At 48.1% G+C, this 18,223-nt stretch overlaps 1 protein-coding gene across 1 annotated transcript in view; it reads left to right on the top strand.

The window, feature by feature from the left end:
- The window catches only part of FANCD2 (FA complementation group D2), a 909,275-nt gene that overhangs the window by 211,372 nt on the left and 679,680 nt on the right, over nucleotides 1-18,223 (top strand). The window contains exon 20 of the mRNA XM_078661284.1: nucleotides 6,039-6,096. Within this exon, the coding sequence (XP_078517410.1) occupies nucleotides 6,039-6,096 (58 nt within the window). The remainder of the gene's footprint in view (nucleotides 1-6,038; nucleotides 6,097-18,223) is intronic.

Genomic DNA, 18,223 nt, shown 5'->3' with positions numbered 1-18,223 from the left:
ACCTTGTGTGCCCCAGGCATGTCTGATTCTATTTAGCCCTGTCCTACCCAATACACAAAATCCTGTCTGGGGTGGTGCTAGCACCTCCCAAGGCAGGAAACCCTTTGTCCAAGCCTCCCTCGCTGGAAGGACTCCCAGCAGCAGGAGGTCAGACTTGTGTCTGTGGTGGCAGCATCCATTTTGTGATGCTAAGGCTCAGTTTAACTTTAACTGGGGTTCAGGTTAGGTGCATGTCGTGTCCCTCTAGAAGGGTGGAATGCTACCCCTGTCGAGTAGTATTCCAATTCGTATGACACCTTACTCGACATGTTTTGATAAAGCCAAACCAAAGATAGCATTTAACCGCGAGGATTATAATGCACTTAAGAGTATATGGTATGGCAGAATCATGAAACAGCTAAAGGACTTGGTTCCGAAAGCTGCAGACAGGCTCAGCTCATGCCAGAGCACCATCTCACATATTTCCAAGCACTCTGCCTCCAGGATTGATGAGGCCTTCCATAGGAGTGGCTGATAGGAACATATGTTATTGTTATTGTTAATTTAGATTTATATCGCGCCAATCACCTGCAGGTCTCTAGGCGCTCGGAAATCGATGGATTCATACAATAACTATACGTCCCACAAGAAGGTAATACAGCAGCCAGATTACATTGTACCTAAGGCCCTCCCAAACAATAATGTCTTAAGACATTTTCTGAATCGCAGGAGATTCCCCTCTCTGCGTAGCTCCTCAGGCAACTTGTTCCATAATTGAGGAGCCATCACAGAGAAAGTTCTCCCTCCCTTGGTTACAAGCCTAAACCGCGGGCAGGTCAACAGCTGAGATTCAGAGGATCTGAGATTTCTTCTTGGACAATATACTTCCAGCCGATCTCTAATATATGCTGGGACATTGCCATAAATAGCCTTGTGAGTCGTGCACATGCTCTTAAACTCTACCCTCTCCTTTATAGGGAGCCAATGTAAATTCCGTAACAAAGGAGATGCTCTAGTCCTTCTGGGGAGTCTAAAAATCAGTCGCGCTGCATCATTCATGACGACTTGCAATCGATTCATGATTGTTTTAGGAAGGCCCAAATAGAGGACATTTCCATAGTCTATTCTTGACATAATTGTTGCTGTCACAACTGTTCGCAGCATAGACTGAGAAAGAATAGGCGCTAGCTTACGTAGCTGTCTAATGATATTTGTGCAGCTCCCGACAACGGCAGAGATTTGACTGCCCATTGATAGATCGCAGTCCAATTTGATCCCCAGGCTCTTTACATTTGCCTTTGGAATCGGGGTTGGACCTAGCTCCTGAGGCCAGTAGAGATCATTCCAAGGTGAGGTGACTGATGGAATTACCAGAACCTCGGTCTTGTCTGGATTGATCTTTAACCGATTTCTCGTCATCCAGCCAACCGTGAACCTCAAGATCTTCTGCGCTTGCTGCTGCGCAGCCTCGGTGTTATCGATGCTCAGTAAAAGCTGAGTATCGTCAGCGTAGTTAAAAACTCTACAGCCCATGCTAGCCAGAGATGCAATCAGGGGTTGAAGATATAGGTTGAACAATAGTGGGGACAATGCGGAGCCTTGAGGCACCCCACAAGTCAGAGTCCCCACATCTGATATGTGTCCATTTTAGGTTAGATATAGGCATACTATACCTAAGTAAGGGGTGGTTACACCGACTTACCCCAGCTGAGTGATCAGCCAGTTGTGTCAAATATGGAGGCCAGGCCAGGGGTGGCACAATACGTGCTGCAGCCCCTGGTAGGCCTTGGAAGCACCTATGCCCTGGGTACCTGGGGTACACTGTTACAGGGGCCAATAAGGTGAACCAGTTCCAATTTCGTACTGCACCTAATGTCCATTGGTATTAATTTAGAGAGAGAACAGCAGGCTGTGGGTCTGATTAGCAGGCCCACAGCCACGTTAAGTCATAAACCAGTGAAGCAAAAAGCAAAAATGTGGGGTGACCATAGGATAGCCGACCCTACTCTCCTACAGGGGGTCGTTGGGCGCTATTTGCATGTAATGAATGTTGGTGGTTACCTGAATCAACGCTACTCTCTTTATCGACTTTACAACCATGAAAATCATCCTGCTCCCATTCAAACCTCTGACAATCAGGTTGAACAAAAATCTCTGTAGTAAAGGAATTAGCCCACTGAAGCACCATCTCAGTAATGGGGTCAGGGTTGCACATCAAGGTGCATCCTTGTTTACAAGAAAGGAGACCTTTACTACAATTGTATTTGCTGAACAAGTTAGTAATGAATGAAGAATTTAAGGTAGGGTTTTAATTGCTGATTTTACAGGCCCTTAAAACCACATGAATGGATGGTCACCTTATATTCATCGGATGCATATTTCTGTTTACCTGTTAATCCAAGTGTAATACACATGGAAATGACCAACGTACTACAGTTACTCCTACCTTTGACTGAGGAGGAAAGGCAAAAGGTTTTGACAGCAATGCTCACTTTCCTGCATCTCCCTGATTAGCTCTCTTTAGTTAGCCTGCCCTTACTTGCCCATTTCTTTAAAAAGTTTGACATATATATTCCCTTTTTACATTTTTGTATGCAGTCTTTGGAGTTCAACTTTATTCAGAACTTCTTGATGGGGTGCACTTTCCAATTCTGTTGTCATATTCTTTACTGGTTCTTATTTTGAGGACTGTATTTCTATATCCATAACATCTCAGAGGAGTGTGGGTGAGCTTCAAGCTTTGTCTGTGAAGTCTGTGTACTGTGCTTTTTCCAGGCAAATAACTAGTGATGACCTGGCCCACTCTCCTTCTTCATGTAGTGTTACCTTTTCACCCTGTATTGAAATTATATAGTTTTTCCTTCCTCCTCATGCTCCCAGGGGTTGGGCAGGCTGTCATAGGCTTTGCCTCGATTGGGTACTAAGTTTCTATAATAACAGAACTAAAGAGTTCAGGCTCAATCTGTTATTTATGGGATTTGCTAGCATAAAGAAGGGGCAAGTGATCCTGACCTGGACTGTATTTCGAAGTGTCATACTGTGAATTAAAATCTCTTATGCCTTTGGCCAAAAAATAGTCTTCTAAAGAATGGAGGACTTATTCAGCAGAAACAGCCAATTCTGCACTGGTTAGAGTTTCAATGCTGGATAACTGAAGAAGCAAGTTTGCCTTCTTTGCACACCACATTGAAACACTATGGGTTGTAATCAGTCTTTTGGCAAGAAGCTAACTTTGCTAGAGCAGTATTGCAAATTGCTAATATGAGCTTGTTTCCCAGAGATCGCCCACATGATGGGCATTGTTGTGCGAGTTGTTAAAAGATTAGGAATCTGCAGGCAGAAGTTTTCATCAGAAGAGCAACTTATTTACCTTTTGGTATGGCTCTTTCTGCTAGATACTATCTCTTCCAACAGATGGCATATTGCTCTCACACCTTCCCATGCTGAGGGTTTATTATCAATGCGCAGATGTCGCTTTCATAGATGCCCCGTATCACTTCTATGGAATTTAGACAGCCTGCGCCTGAAACCAGTGCTGCACTGCCTAGGGCCTCAAGGGAGCTACAGTAATGTGAATATTTTTTCTGATCCAACCATGCTCATGTGCAAAAATGAGGAATGTACTGGAAACAAGTATATTTACTAGAAAGAACGTTTCTGTAGGTAATTTATTCTTTGCAAATGTACACCTTTTTATTAAGCATTTTAGGTCTGCGGCTACCTTTGAATGGTTAGCAGTAACGTGGTTACTGATCAAGTGATGCCAATCAAGAGGACATACCCTTACAAATTAAACTGTCTCTCTGAACTTGGCTGGCAAAAGTAGGGGACGTTTGTTCTTTTAAGTTTCTTAAGTTACGTGCTTTCATGTACTTTGCGCATCATCTGTACTAGAGTGCTTGATAGAAATGAATGTCCAAGTTTGCCATGTACATGTATAATAAACCTATTCATATACATTCCTTTGAATTCACTCTCAAACATTCCCTATGATGAGCTACTTGTCTTCCAAGCTCAGCCCACCTGCCTCAATGGTACCCTCTCACCCATCAACATGTCCGTCTTATGTTCTCCCGCTAATCAGAAAAGCACAAGCACTCCTTCATGTTGAATTACTAACAGTTTTTTTAGGTCGAGCCGCAGCCAGCGTGCATGCGCTGCTCTGAGAGGCTTCTTGTGTTTACTCTGTGTGGGTCTGACTCCTTTCATACATGGGATTGGCTTTTGCGTGTGTTTTTCACTAAAGAAAGCACTCCACTGGCTAAAGGCGGGCGCATGTCCCACCTTTTTTTTTTAATGTTCACTCCCACAGCGTTTTGCTCTCTGGAGCGAGCAGCGGCGCGGCAGGGTGGCAGCTGCATTCCTTGTGGGTCAGGTTACACACAACACGCCGTGCTTTCGCTTTTTTTATGGGTGTGTTCAATGAGCGCAGCATGTTTATCTTGAGAACCATGCTTGATGTTTGCTTTTCGTAGCTCTGAACGGACCCTTGTTTAATTAGTTGCACCTTTATCGTAAATCAGCGCGGCACCTGATTAAGGATGCAGCGCTTCATGTCTTAGCAAGGGGCCGGTTCGGGAGACTGTGTCCCTTTCTATCTGTTGCATGCATGTTAACAATGAGCGCAACGTGTTTATCTTGATAACCGTGCTTGATGTTTCAGCGTACTTGTTTTATTAGCAGATTATCAGTGTAGCCGTCGCGCCTCATCTTTCAGCATTCCTTCCAGTTGGCTTCTTAGAAATTCCCCTTCAGTGTGCCCACCCCCAACCTCCCACTCCCAAGGTTCCCTCTGGTTTGTCCCTTGCGAGTTTCATCTCGTTGCTCCCTACCTTATAGGATTCCCACCACTACTCCAGGTTAGTGGAACTCTCGATTTACTGTTAGAAATACACCAGCTTTGAAATACTGATGTGATGTTTGGCCAGTGACAAATAAAGCATTCATCTTCAAAGCTCGGAAGGCGTGACTTTAAGCCTGATCTTACTATAGACAGGGCCAGGACAGTGCTGTTGGCATGTGCATTGTAGATTTAGAAATGTTTCTGTGTGGCCAGAAGATTCCTCGAATACGGCCATAGAGAGCTGAGACAGTTCTGTTCTAGCCCTTTCCTCCTCTCTGCCGTTACAAAGATCTGATTCACACTGTCAGGCAACCTCGCTTCCTTTCAAGTTGTGACATCATGCAGGGACACCAACCTTAGGTGGTCGGCTCACAGGAGGAGAACATGGTGGAGGCGGCTGCATCGGTGGGGGTAATGGTGCCTCAGCCCAGCATTTTTTCTGTCATTGCTGCAAGGGAGAGGTCAGCCTAAAGCTGCCAGTAAGAATACGTAGAGAGGAATACTTACAATCGTCTTAGTTAGAGCGTTTTAACTTTTTGTGTGGTTAACCACTGCCCACTTCCGTCCTGTCAGTCAGTTTCATATAAGGTGATAGGGTGGAAAAACTTGAGAGTGAAGAGTGTGTGACGCGTTTGGCTATCAGCACTGAAGGGTTTGGTCTGTAGACAAAAAGGTAGATCTCATGACAGACTGACAACCCTGAAGGGGCAGTAGGGCTGCTACAGAGTCAGTATCATGCCACTAACTCCATACCAGCCCTATTTGCCTCTCAAGGTCGTTCAGTTGTACATAATGTTTTCTTGCTTATATGTAAGGTAACAAAAATGCTTAGAACACTTTTTTATAATAACTTTTTAACCTGCTGCACAGCAGCCACAATGCTCTACACCAGAGTTTAAAGACATTGACAAAGCCACTAGCTGTGGCTAAACACTTATAAGGTCCCAAAGGCTGGACCTATTGGCTATGCCAATGCTTGTTTTACTTACTGAGGAGCATTTGAATGTGTTATTAAAAAAGCTGACCTCTGCCTATTCTTTCAAGCATCATATTTGGTTGAAATTGCAGATAACAGAAAGCCTAAGATTCATCACAAGGTCCCTGAATTGTATACTTTTTATAACTTGACTCTAAATTCAATTAAAAACCCTAATTACTTCCAACAATATGTTTAACTAAAAATCTCCTTAACATGTGATTATCTTACTTATTTCAGAAATAAAAATGAGGGGCCATCTGAGAAAAACCAACCAAGTAATGAGACATATAGACAGGTGAGTTTTGATGCCACTAAATGTGCAAGCGGGTGCATTATTCAGTCATATCGATGTACGAACTGTTTTTCAAATAATAATTGCACAGTTTTGTTTTCATTTAAGCTAACATTTGTATAAGGTATCCAGTTGAACAATCGGATCAGAAGCAATTCTGTTTGCCTGCTACCACTCTGGTCACAACTGGTGCACAGAATTCAGAACACTGGAATGTCTGTATAGGTTTATAATGCTTAAACTAAAATAAAATAAGTAGTCCTTTCTCTCCATCCACTGCATGTTCCATTAAAAGAAAGCCAAACCACCTACAGCAGTGGTAATTAGATACCCTAAGGAGGGCATTCCAGTTTTACCCTGAGCCTGAGTCAGGCTTACATGTACAAAACAGCAAAATCCTGTGTACCATGAGAAAGTTATTGTTAAAATTAGGAATATTATTGTAGTTATTGTTGCAAACCACTGACAAATATTTACTTAATGGTATGAATTTCCGCGGGGACGTTTTGGGCTGTGACTATGCATGTTAGTCAGTGGTTAAAGCTACCAACAAGGGCAGTTCTCACAGCCTTCAGAATGTGATCCTGGGTGCATTGATTTCTTAGCATTTAAATCACTCCATTAAGAAATTCCATTATTTTGCTCTGTCTGTAACTAAGAGAGGCTTTTGACTAAATGGCAGTGCACAACACTCAATCTCAAAAAAATGTCTTTTTAATGATGCCAATGTTTGCTTGATTTTTAAGTTGTTAAAGTCTTGTTCAATTCATTATGAATACCAGTGCAGATATATCTTGATGTAGATTTTCAACTCCAGATAGGTTCTCCTTTTTAACATAGGTGTTCATGTTTTTATTTATTTATGGTATATCCAATACAGATTTCTAGTTGCAGATTCCTTACCTTTGAATTCTCCCAGGCATCAGACTGGATCCAGAAACGTTTGCTTGAGGAGTACCCTTGCGCACCTTCGGGTAGCTCCATTCGGCTCCACGTGACGTAATCAGCATCGTTATCGTCGTCTATGACGTCGCAGTCACCTATATAGGTGCCACCTAGGCACGCGAACATTAGTTCATTTCTTTCCGGACCAGTACAGTGCTGATCTAGATTAGAGCTATTCCACTGTCTCTCTTTGACATTTTTTTTAGTTTTTGTTGAGTCATGTTTTTTTGTGTGTCGAGGTCATCTCACTTACACGTACAAGGTTTACACTGTGTTGTGCCTGTCACCGCGCCATGTTGGTAACCGACACCCACTTCGTATGCCCATGGTGCCTCGAGCTCAACACGATCCGAATTTATGCTCTGACTGTCGCTCCTGGGCTCTGAAGGCTTTACGGGAGCGGTCTGTGAAGCTCCTTGCGGCCTGGCAGTTGGCATCGGCCAGCGAGATTCCTTGGAGATCCCGATCAAAGAAGAGGAGGTCGCGGGATCGCTCCAGGAGCCCTAAGTACTCTTCCTCCGACTCGAGTTCTCAATACACTTTGGGAAGAGGCACAAGAAGAAGAAGAAGAAGAAGAAGTCCAAACGGACAATTGCATGTCGCCGGTGACCCAAGAGCTCGGTGGTTGGGGCTTCAACGTCACATGGCACATTCCATTACACTCATCCAGATAGGGATCCAAGAGGCTAGAAACACTTGGGAAGAAAATGTTTTCTTTTACCAACCTGGCATTGCGGTTGTTGAATAGGGCATACTTATTGGGCTGTTTCTCCCATACCCTTTGGGAGACGGTTGCGCAAGTGCTGCCACATGTCCCAGAAGAGGCACAGGCAGTACTCTCCCAGGCACTGAAGGATAGGAGAGATGCACCAAACGTCATCACTATGTGTGGCTTAGACACGACTGACTCACTTGGCATAGCGGTTACGTCCACAGTGGCCTTAAGGCTCTACGCCTAACCCAGAACATATGGCTTTTCGGGTGCTGTTCAGGCCATTCTCATGGACATGCCCTTTTATGGGACTCATCTTTTTGGAGAGAAAGCGGACTCGGCCTTGAAGTGCTTCAAGGATTCTCATGCTACAGTCAGAATCTTGGGCCTATCAGTCAGACTTCATGGCCAATCTAGCTTTCACCCCTTTTGTGGTACTGGGGTCAGTCGTATCCCAGCCATCGTCCTGCACAGACTCCCCAAGTTGTTCGTGGACGTGTTTCATTCCGACCTCATAATGGTAGCCAGAAATCGTCGGCCACCCAGTCCTCGGCAACTGCAGCGTCCAAGCACTCCTACTTTGAATCTGCAAGACCATATCTGATAGACTACTAGCCGCAGATTCCTTAACGTAGAATTATCCCCAGGCGTGAGACTGGATCTGGATTTTTTTTTGCCACAGCATCCCTGCACGCCGGGTGGGCGGCAGGCATCATGCGACTCCGCCCAAGCGTTGTCTGCGTACGTGACGTCAGCGAGGTCACATAAGTCCCACCCAGGCGCACCTACGTCAGTTTTTTACTTTTCCGCGTGCATCGTGGATCCGAATCGTGCTCCAGCTGTTCAGGCCTTTCCCTTTCGCTATTGCGTGTGTATGGGAATAGTGTGCGAATGCCTTTGGGCTTTGACATGCTCGTCTTGTGGACGCCTGATGCCGGCTATGGATCCTCACCCCATCTGCATGTGGTGTTTGGGGGAACACCACGACTCCACTGATTGCGAGGCGTGCCAGCAGATGAAACCGAAGTCCCGGCGGGAGCGCCGGATGAAACTTCTCTCAGCCTGCATGTCCAGGTCGGCATCGTCACCTCGCTCCGGCCCCTGTGGAAGGCTCTCGAAACCGCTGCCTCCGTCTTCGACATCGTTCCTCTCCCAGGCCGCAAGAGCGTCGCTCACCTATCGGTAAGTGTTGCAGTTTGTCCCCGAGGGCCGTTTCCCGGTCTGTTGGGGGCACGGGCTCTCTGCCGGTGATGCGTCCCCGTGTGTCGTTCCCCTATCCGCCATTTCCCGGTGTGGGGTCGACTAGAGCCCAGATGGAGACATATGCGGCGGCTTTACGGGTCTCCCTGGCTTCTCCTCCTTTCCCTCCTGGGACGTCAGCGGATCCCTTCCAGTGTGCGGGGGCCCTCCGTGGCATCGATGGCGGCTCGGGCCCTGGTGACGACTGGTTTTGATCCAGGTTCGGAGGATGTGGTGCTGTTGGGGTGCAGCCCTTCGGGGGTCCCTCCTTTGGACCACAGCGCCTCTGCTTCGCTGCACACTCCCGCGGGAGTCCCTGTGGTGTCGCCGGAGGTCGCCGGGACTCTGGTCACATCCCCGGGTCTCGGGACAGGTGGTGGCCTCGTCCGAGGTAACGCCGCTGTGGCGCAGGCGGCTGCTGACCCTAGCGGCGCCACAGGGGCTGGCGGAGGGCCTTTCTCGTTCGGTCACAGACCGAGGTTGGCAGGGGACCCCTCGTCCTTCCCGGGTCCTCCTTGCCCCTCCACGCAGGTGGCTGCCTCGTCGGAGGTCAGGTCGACGCCTTTCCGGCGCCGTTCCCTCGTCGCCCCGGCTCCGGCCCAGCCCTGGTCTCCTGCACCGAGCGCTGTGGCAGAGGTCGTTCCGGCGTCTCCCCTGGCATCGGACGACTATGTCCTGCCTCAGATTGTGGACTCTACGGCACCAGGCCGACGTCGGGCTGTTGACTCATCCTCGGTGGCCTCTTCTCCAGAGGTTCGATGCTTGCTGGTGTCATCCTCATCGGAGATGGGCGGACGCGTCGTGGCTTTTTCCCTGGCGTCATCTAATGACGGTTCCTCGCCGTTGCCGCAGTCTTCGCCGGGGGAGCCGCAGGTCCCCCACTCCTCGGTCCCTCTTCCTCCTTTCCAGACCTGGCCCTTCCTTCCCCAGTGGGCTTGGGGGACGGCTTCAAACTAAGTAACCTTAGTTTGAAGCCGTCCCCTACTGAGGAGTTGCTTTCCCCACCGCTCGCGCTGTTTCCACAGCTGTGGGGATTTTGCGCATGGGTGATCCAGCTGCCCATTTCCCCGTGGATCATCTTGTGGAGGTTCTCCATCAGGGCTCTGGTGGTAGGGAGCTGCTGCTTCCCTTTGAAGGTTTGCTCCATTCTTCTCTTTTAGGGACTTGGTGCCGTCCCGCCTTTGGGGACCCGGTGCCTCAACACATTCTGCACCGCCACCATCCGGCTCTGCGTGATCTGGTGTGTCTTTCACTCCACCCCTCTACCAGAGTCCCTCTTTTGCAGATTCCTTTCCCTCTCTGCCACCGCTGTTGTCTCCCCAGTCGCGGGAGGCCTGCTGGCTGGACTTCTTGGGGCGCAATATGTTCGCCTCTACCAGTGCGGCTCTGAGGGCCCTTAACACTCTGTGCGTTCTGGCTAGGGCCACTTCTTGCTTGTGGGACTCAGCGGAGTCCCTTATGTCTGCTGCTTCTCAGGAGGGTGCCTGTGTTGATTTGAGGCACCATGTGTTGGATGGCCGGGAGCTGGCGGCGTTTATTCTTCGTTCCGCTCTGGACATCTCGGAGGTGCTCGGTCGTGCCATGGCTTCTTCGGTGGCACTTCGTTGCCATGCCTGGCTTCGGGACACTGTGTTCCGGGAGAACGCTCGGGAACAGCTGATGGACCTTCCTTTCGATGGCGCTTTTTTGTTCCATGCCCCTGCGGATTCGGCCATTCAGAGGTTCTTGGCGGGGCTTCGGCCTCCTCCTCCTCCCCCTCAGTGACCTGTGAGTTAATCTGTTTTTTGGGAGGTGTTCTTCCGTTGGGGTGGGTCGCCCCAGTTGTGTGGTCTGTGTGCTTCATGTGCATTTGAGTCCTCCTTGTTGGGACTGTGGTTCTCTTGGCTGCTGGCCCTTCTTGAGTATGTGTTTTTGTTTTGGGTTTCTACACCATGCTGGCCCTGAGACTAGGTCTTCTGTTTTTCTCTTTGGCTGCTTGACAAGCCTACTGCTGGTTTTTCCCCAGGTATTTTCTGTTGTCCTCTGCTGCGGAGGTTTTTCCTAAGAGGTTCCCATGTCTTGGGACGTATCATGCCCTATGTGGGGCAGTGGTAACTGTTATATAGCTCTGTCATGCGCTGGGGAGCTGTGGTCGCCTTCGGGCCTCTGTTCTCCGCGGCGTTATGGTATGTTGCGGTTGCAATCCTCTTGCTGATGCCTTGGAATGGCTTGAGTTGCGCCCCGGGGTGTCCTTCTCCGGGGCCACTGCGCTGTTCGCCTGTTCTGGCCTGCTGGCGTCTGGGCTCTGTCTGGTTCCACTTCTTTTTGGGCTGAGTGTGCGGACTTCTCCCTGGAGCGTATCCGGACCTTTCTTCGCCTTCTTGTTCTCTGTCTTCGGCTGACGTCTGGTTTGCCCTGAGTGCATCCTTCCGTGGTGCTCTCGGCGTCTGGCTGTACTTGCCGGTGCTGACCTACTGTCTTTCTGCACCATTGTGTCTTCTTGGCGCTTTAGTGGGACAGTCATCCTTACCTTGTCCGCTTCTTCCAGTGGGTCTTGCATTCAGTTCTACCTCTCCTCCCTGGGGATGGTTCTTGTGTTCTTGTCCTCCTTTTGGGCGCAGTCTGTCCCCGCGGAGTGTTGGATGTTTTTTCCTGGGTGACCTCGGGCTTCCCTGTCTCCTTCCGTCTGCTTATTGCTGGAGGCTCCGTTCTGTCTGGTCTATTGCTTTCTGGCTGTGATAGGCTCCGCTGCCCTCTTCACTGGGTGTGTTCCCGGTGGGGAGGAGGGGAGTGGGGGGGGGGGGGGCTCGCCTTTGCTCTTCCTCTTTTCCTTGGAGTCTCTAGGTTGCTCTTCACCCTTGGTGCTCCTCTTATTGTCTTGACCTTGGGTGGAGGTTCTGTTGCCTTGAGTGGACGTGAGGTGCTTTGGCCTCCTTTCGCCTTGTCCTCTTTTCCTCTGCTGAGTGAGGACGGGCTACCTCTTTTCTTGTCTTCTCGCATCCCCTCTGGGATCGGTGGTCCTCTAAGTGTAGGGGTTCCCCTTGCCTGGAGGGACGGAGCTCTTCGCCCTGTCCGCTCGATCCGTCCCCTGTGGGACTCTCTCTTATGTTCTGGCGGGTGGGGTCCTCTTGCATACCCTCCTCCCCTCTGGGTATGACTAGGGTATCTATTCTACGTTAAGGAATCTGTGGCTAGTAGTCTCTATTAAATGTATGAGTTATTTACCTTCGGTAACAATGTATCAGGTAGAGACGATTCTCGCCACAGATTCCTTCACGGCCCGCCCTTCCTCCCCGTTCTGCAAGGACTTTTGGCTTGGTCTTCTGCACTCGCCTCCCTGTGGGCGGCTGTGCCTTCTATGAGTGCATTCTTTCCCTCTTTCTGACAGGAGGTTCGTCCTGTTTATTTGTTCCCTTTTCCTCCCCTTTTGGCATATTAGAGGATAGGTTTATTGTTACTTCGGTGCCCTTATGCTCTGGTTGCTCCAGGTTGGGGCCTGCCTTCCACCCCTCCCCCTTTCTTACTAGGGTTCTGGGCCATCTGCTATCCTCTAGGTTGGGGTGTTTGGCTGTGCCTCTGCCCTTTATTCCTTGTGAGGGTTGTCACACTCTGTGATGGGGCTGTCTTGGAGTTTGGCCATTCCTGGTTAGTGCCGGTCTGGTTCCCCTTCATTGTTTTTGGTTGGGGTTGTAGTCCTGCTACATGTTATCATGATATTTTTACATATGTTCCTTGTCTCCAAGGGGGGCTATCTCCATACTGGCAGGGTTGCTGCTCAGGGCTGGGCTCTGTTCTTTATTCTTTTCCCTGCCTTTGGGTACTTCAGTGCCTGTTGTTTCTCACCATTCCTTTTTCCACTTTTTCTGCTCTTTCACACACTGTTCCTATACTGTCACAGTTTTGCCTGCTGGCTCTGCGTTATGGCGCGGAAAAGTTCTCTGAAGAAAACTGACGTAGGCGCGCCGGGGTGGGACTTATGTGACCTCGCTAACGTCACGTACGCGGACAACGCCTGGGCAGGGTCGCATGATGCCGCCCCCCCCGCAAGCAGGGATGCTGTGGCAAAAAAAAAATCCGGATCCAGTCTCATGCCTCGGGATAATTCTACGTTAAGAAATCTGCGGCTAGAATCGTCTCTACCAGATACATCGTTGCCGAAGGTAAGTAACTTGTACTTCACTCTGGTTGGATGGAGAATTCAACACCTTCTCCTCCGTTGCAGGTCAATAACATTGGACAGATGGGTCTTGCAGATCATTCAGGAGGGCTAATCTTTTCCTTTTCTTTATTTTTCTCCTCCTATTCTGCCAATTCAAGAACGACTGGTGGTGGATCATCTGGCTTTACTCCAAGAGGAAGTTACAGCTCTTCTGGCCAAGGGAGCTAAAGAGAGGGTTCTGATTTCAGAATAAGACAGTGGTTGCTACTCCCGCTAATTTCTGATACCGAAAAAGAACAAAGGATTGCAGCACATCTGTGCCCTACGGACTTCAATCGCTTTCTCAAGAAGGAGAAATTCAAGATACTCACATTGGCTCAGGTCTGGTCTGCGCTAGACTGAGAAGACTGGTTACCTGCGGTTAAGAGCAGGCCAGGAGTACTCTCAGTTTACTGTGCTTCCTTTTGGCCTTACCGGTGCCCCTCCCGTGTTCGGTGGTCGCAGTTCATCTGTGCAGGTTAGGGATGTCAGAATTGCCCTATCTCGATGACTGGCTGTTGCAGGACCTTCACCCCAGACTGTTCGTCTCCCACCTCCATTCTACGGCCAACCTCCTGCATTCGCTGGGGTTCTCTATAAACATGCCGAAGTCACCCCTCGGGGGACGCGTGTAGTGTCTAAACACAGCCGCGAATCACTATTAACTTCTATGGGGAAAGTCGCGGTTGGAATTTTAAAGATTAAGGACACTTAGAAGAGGACTTGGAGCAAACCCCTTTAGAACTAGGCAGTTCTAGAGTCAATACCCACGGGAGCACCGGAGTACTCGAGTTACCTTACCCAGAGAAGCCGGGTGCATGGGTATCATTTGGTGTCGGGTTTCGTCGTCGATTTCAATGGCGATCTGCTGCAAAGTGCTGCTGGCGACAAACTCAAAAGTGTCCGGAGGGATCCAAGCCTGGATCAAGGATGAGAAGAACCTGACAACAACCTGTGATCCCTCAGACACAGAATAAGGGATGAATGTACAATGTATGAGAGTGTATGTATGAGAGATATGTGAGATTGTCTTTTGAAATTTTTTTTTGCTCTTTGTGTGGATTCTTTTTACTTATTGATTTATGTGTTCTTTTTGATAAAATAACTGTAATGCAATTTTGAAACACTGTGAAAAACTAGAATTTTGTAAAAAAAGAAATACATTTAAAAATTTGATAAAATACAATGTTGTCACCTTGTGTTAGAAACTTTGTTGATGAAAATAAGAGAATTGTTGAGTACTAAAGTATTTAGGTCATGAGGGAATCTTTTCTCTTTGAGAAGAACCTGAAAGCAGAGGGGAAATAGTCTGGGTCACTAGCCAGTGATCAGGAAGGCGATGAGCAGATGCCTGCCGATGTCGGGGGATTTCAGGTGAAGAAGGTGAAGCTTGATTCTTCAGCCACGAGAACCAGGAGGCGTCGAGGATGGCCAGGAGTTGGATTCGAGCTATCCCACGAAGGATGGCGAGTGCTGCTGTGTCGGTTTCCGGATTGGACCCAACAAGCCTTGGCAACAGCAACCCACGCAGAAAGCAAAGATTGGCTTCTGTGCAGACCAGCAAGGTCTGAGAGACTCACCACTTGGTGGGGAGTCAGGGCACGTCTGGCGCAACCAGGAAATCCCAAGAAATAGAAGAGTTACCTTCGCGGGGACTCACCAGTCGACGGACCAGGGATTGCGAAGGAGCCTCGAGCGGAAATGCTAGACGCGGGCCCATGGAACACTCTTGGATTGTAGGCTCACAATCTTCGGTGCAGATGGTGCTCGGGGCTTGAACTACAAGTAGCCCAACTCACAACTTCGGGAAAGCTTGGGAAGTTGATGCACTTGCAAATGTGCACGGTGTCCAGGAGTTCCGGTTCCACGTCACTCGTGAGGGCTGTGGGTCTCAGCTGTGCTGGGATCTCGTGTCGGCCTCTGAGAAGTCTGGAAGTCCGTGTCCTGAGTCGCAAATACTTCGGGGTCCGCCGGGAGCCTCGGAAATGCAGACCGGAAATATGTTTCTTTGGTGCCTGTTTGAACAGGGGAGTCACTCCTTGACCCCAAGGGAGATTCTTCCGTCTTCTAGTCATGTAGAATGTCAAAGTTTAAGGATATATGTTGCAGAGTTTCTTCCAGGTGTAATCTGAAGTCCTAAGGACTGGGGTCTCATACTTATACTAAGAAAGGGGGTGGGACATACTCTGGGGACCCCCTATGGGAGGGTCAGTGAAGAGGGGTGGTTACACCCATTTCCTTTGTCCAGTTTCGCGGCAGAGCAGGGGCTGAGTGCCCCTGCAAACGGTTTGAACTGGGGTATGCACAGGGACACCAAGTGTGCCCCCAATACTGTCTGAAAAGCATTCTCTGAATGCACCCACCCATCCCCAATACACTAAAGCCTGTCCGGGAGGTGGTTACACCTCCCTGTGACAGGAAACCTATTGTCCAGGCCTCCCCTGCCGGAGTTTCCTCCAGCTTAGGAAACCGAAAGGGTCTTGGCTCCTAACTACAGCAAGGCTGAACCAATATACTACGTAGTAAACACAACAATTGCCAGTGCTGGGGAATTTCTTTAGAACAAACTATTCAACTTTATGGCGTGCATCACAAAAGACATGCACACCTGCTTTAAGAATTGCAGTATTGTTTATTTCTTTTGTTATCTAATTTTTAGATCTGCATCATTTTTTAATTTTATGCATGGGAACAACAAACACTTTCTATATACATTTATATACAAACAACACTAAGTAATGTTGTATGGTCAATACATAATCGTTAGTTTGAATGCCGTTTAGAGTATAGGCGGCATATACTCTAAACGGCATTCAAACTAACGATTATGTATTGACCATACAACATTACCGATTTCACAGACTCCGACTGGAGCGACAGCCGACTAACGTATCTACGCGGAGTTGTACTTGCAACGGATCCCAACTGCCGAATAGAAAACACTTAATTAACAGCCTTTCCTCCTTTTTTCTGCATCACGGAACACCGTGTTGGAGTTATGACCCACATTAGAGTAAATGTTTGGTCCTGAAGAGAACCCTGACAATTACAGGGCTCGAAACGCGTCGACCGACCAGGTCCCAGGTCATCCTCTAGAGTCCACCCTAAAGGAACACGAGAAAAAAATTGTTTTGTTTTCCTTTTTTGTCTGAAAAGTTAAAATTTAACTTAAAGTAGATCAAAAACAGACTGTTCATTGGTTGAATTTAACATTTTGTTTGACACTGGGACCAGAGTGTATGTTTTGTATGAATGGAAGGCCATGAATGAGTTGTATGGAAGTTGTTTATTCATTGTACATACCGAATCACTTGTTTACTTAGTGTTGTTTGTATATAAATGTATATAGAAAGTGTTTGTTGTTCCCATGCATAAAATTAAAAAATGATGCAGATCTAAAAATTAGATAACAAAAGAAATAAACAATACTGCAATTCTTAAAGCAGGTGTGCATGTCTTTTGTGATGCACGCCATAAAGTTGAATAGTTTGTTCTAAAGAAATTCCCCAGCACTGGCAATTGTTGTGTTTACTACGGAGTTTCCTCCAGCAGCAGGAGGTCAGACCCGTGTCTGTGGCATCCATTTTGTGATGCCAGGGCTCTTTTAAACTATTACCGGTTAGACCAGTGTGTACATGTCTCTCGCTCTAGAAGGGTTCAATTCTACCCCGCCGCCAGGACTGGCAGGGGGGGGTGTATTATTCCAAAGTGTTTGACACCAAACCCGACATGTTTCCATGCAGCCATTCCAAAGTTAGCATTTACCGCGAGGTTATAATGCACTTAAGAGTATATGGTCTGGCTGCATCACAGACAGCCTCAGAGAATGGATTCCGAAAGCTGCAGAGGGGTCCTGCTCATGCATGGGCACCCTCTCACACAAAACCAAGCACTCTGCCTTCAGGATTGATAAGGCCTGCCATAGGAGTGGCATATAGGTTTATATGTGTCTGTGATTAAAGGTAGATATAGGTAGCCTATATTTTAGTAAGGGGTGCATGCACCACCTTACCCAGGCTGCAGTAGCAGACCTGTAGTACCATTTTGGAAGGCTTCCCCTGGGTGGCATAATACATGCTTCAGCCCCTGGTAGGCCTCTGGGGAACCTATGCCCTTGGTACCTAAGGTACCATATTCTAGGGACTCACAAGGGTAACCCAGTAACCAATCTGGAGTATACCTAAAGTACATGTAATCATTTTAGAGAGGAAGCAGCTAGGCTGGGGTCCTGGATAGCAGGGCCCCAGCCAGACTAAAGTAAAAAAACAGTGAAACACCAGCAAAAAGGGCAATAACCATAGTAAGCAGATCCTACTCTCCTACACTCTGCATCAAGCTAATCTCTCCGACATGGTTCAGATCTCGGAAGGAACTGCAAAAGACCTGCAGTGGTGGCTAAAGAACCGCGATTGTGTCAGAGGCAGAACCATCCCCCTTCCCTAACCAGATCTTACAGCAGTGACAGATGCATCACTCCTGGGTGGGACGGCCATCTGGTAGAAGTGGAGATCAGGGTCATTGTTCTCGGCGGAGTCGGGGTTCCACATCAACTTGTTGGAGCTTTGGGTGATTCGGCTAGCATTGAAAGCATTTTGTTTCCTCTGTCAAGGGGAAGTTAGTGCAGGTGTTCACAGACTACAACACCGCCATGTGGTACTGCAACAAGAAGGGAAGGATGAGGTCGTGGAAAATTTGTCAAGAAGCTATGCTTTTCTGGACATGGTTAGAACAGCAGGACATAACCCTGGTGGTTCAACACCTGGCAGGTTCTCTGAACGCCAGGGTGGACAAACTCAGCTGTTGATGCCTAGCGGGTCACAAATGAAGTCTGTAGTCTGAAGTGGTTTAGTATTAGAACAATGATCGTTAAAAAGAACAGTATGGTCATCAGGATAAATATAGACTCCAATCAGTGCTATATTAAGAGTGTCCAGCCGGACAGTCAATTTAATCATTCAATAATTTCCAACCCAAAGCAGCAAGTGGCGATGCACGTTATGTTGTTTGATCCAAGGCGGAGCCTTGCATCAAACAATATAACGTGCATCGCCACTTGC

This window comes from Lissotriton helveticus, chromosome 9, assembly GCF_964261635.1.
Source record: "Lissotriton helveticus chromosome 9, aLisHel1.1, whole genome shotgun sequence".
Taxonomy (NCBI): Eukaryota; Metazoa; Chordata; class Amphibia; order Caudata; family Salamandridae; genus Lissotriton; species Lissotriton helveticus.
Note: the sequence above shows the minus strand (reverse complement) of the source record. Positions and strands in the feature narration are given on the sequence as shown.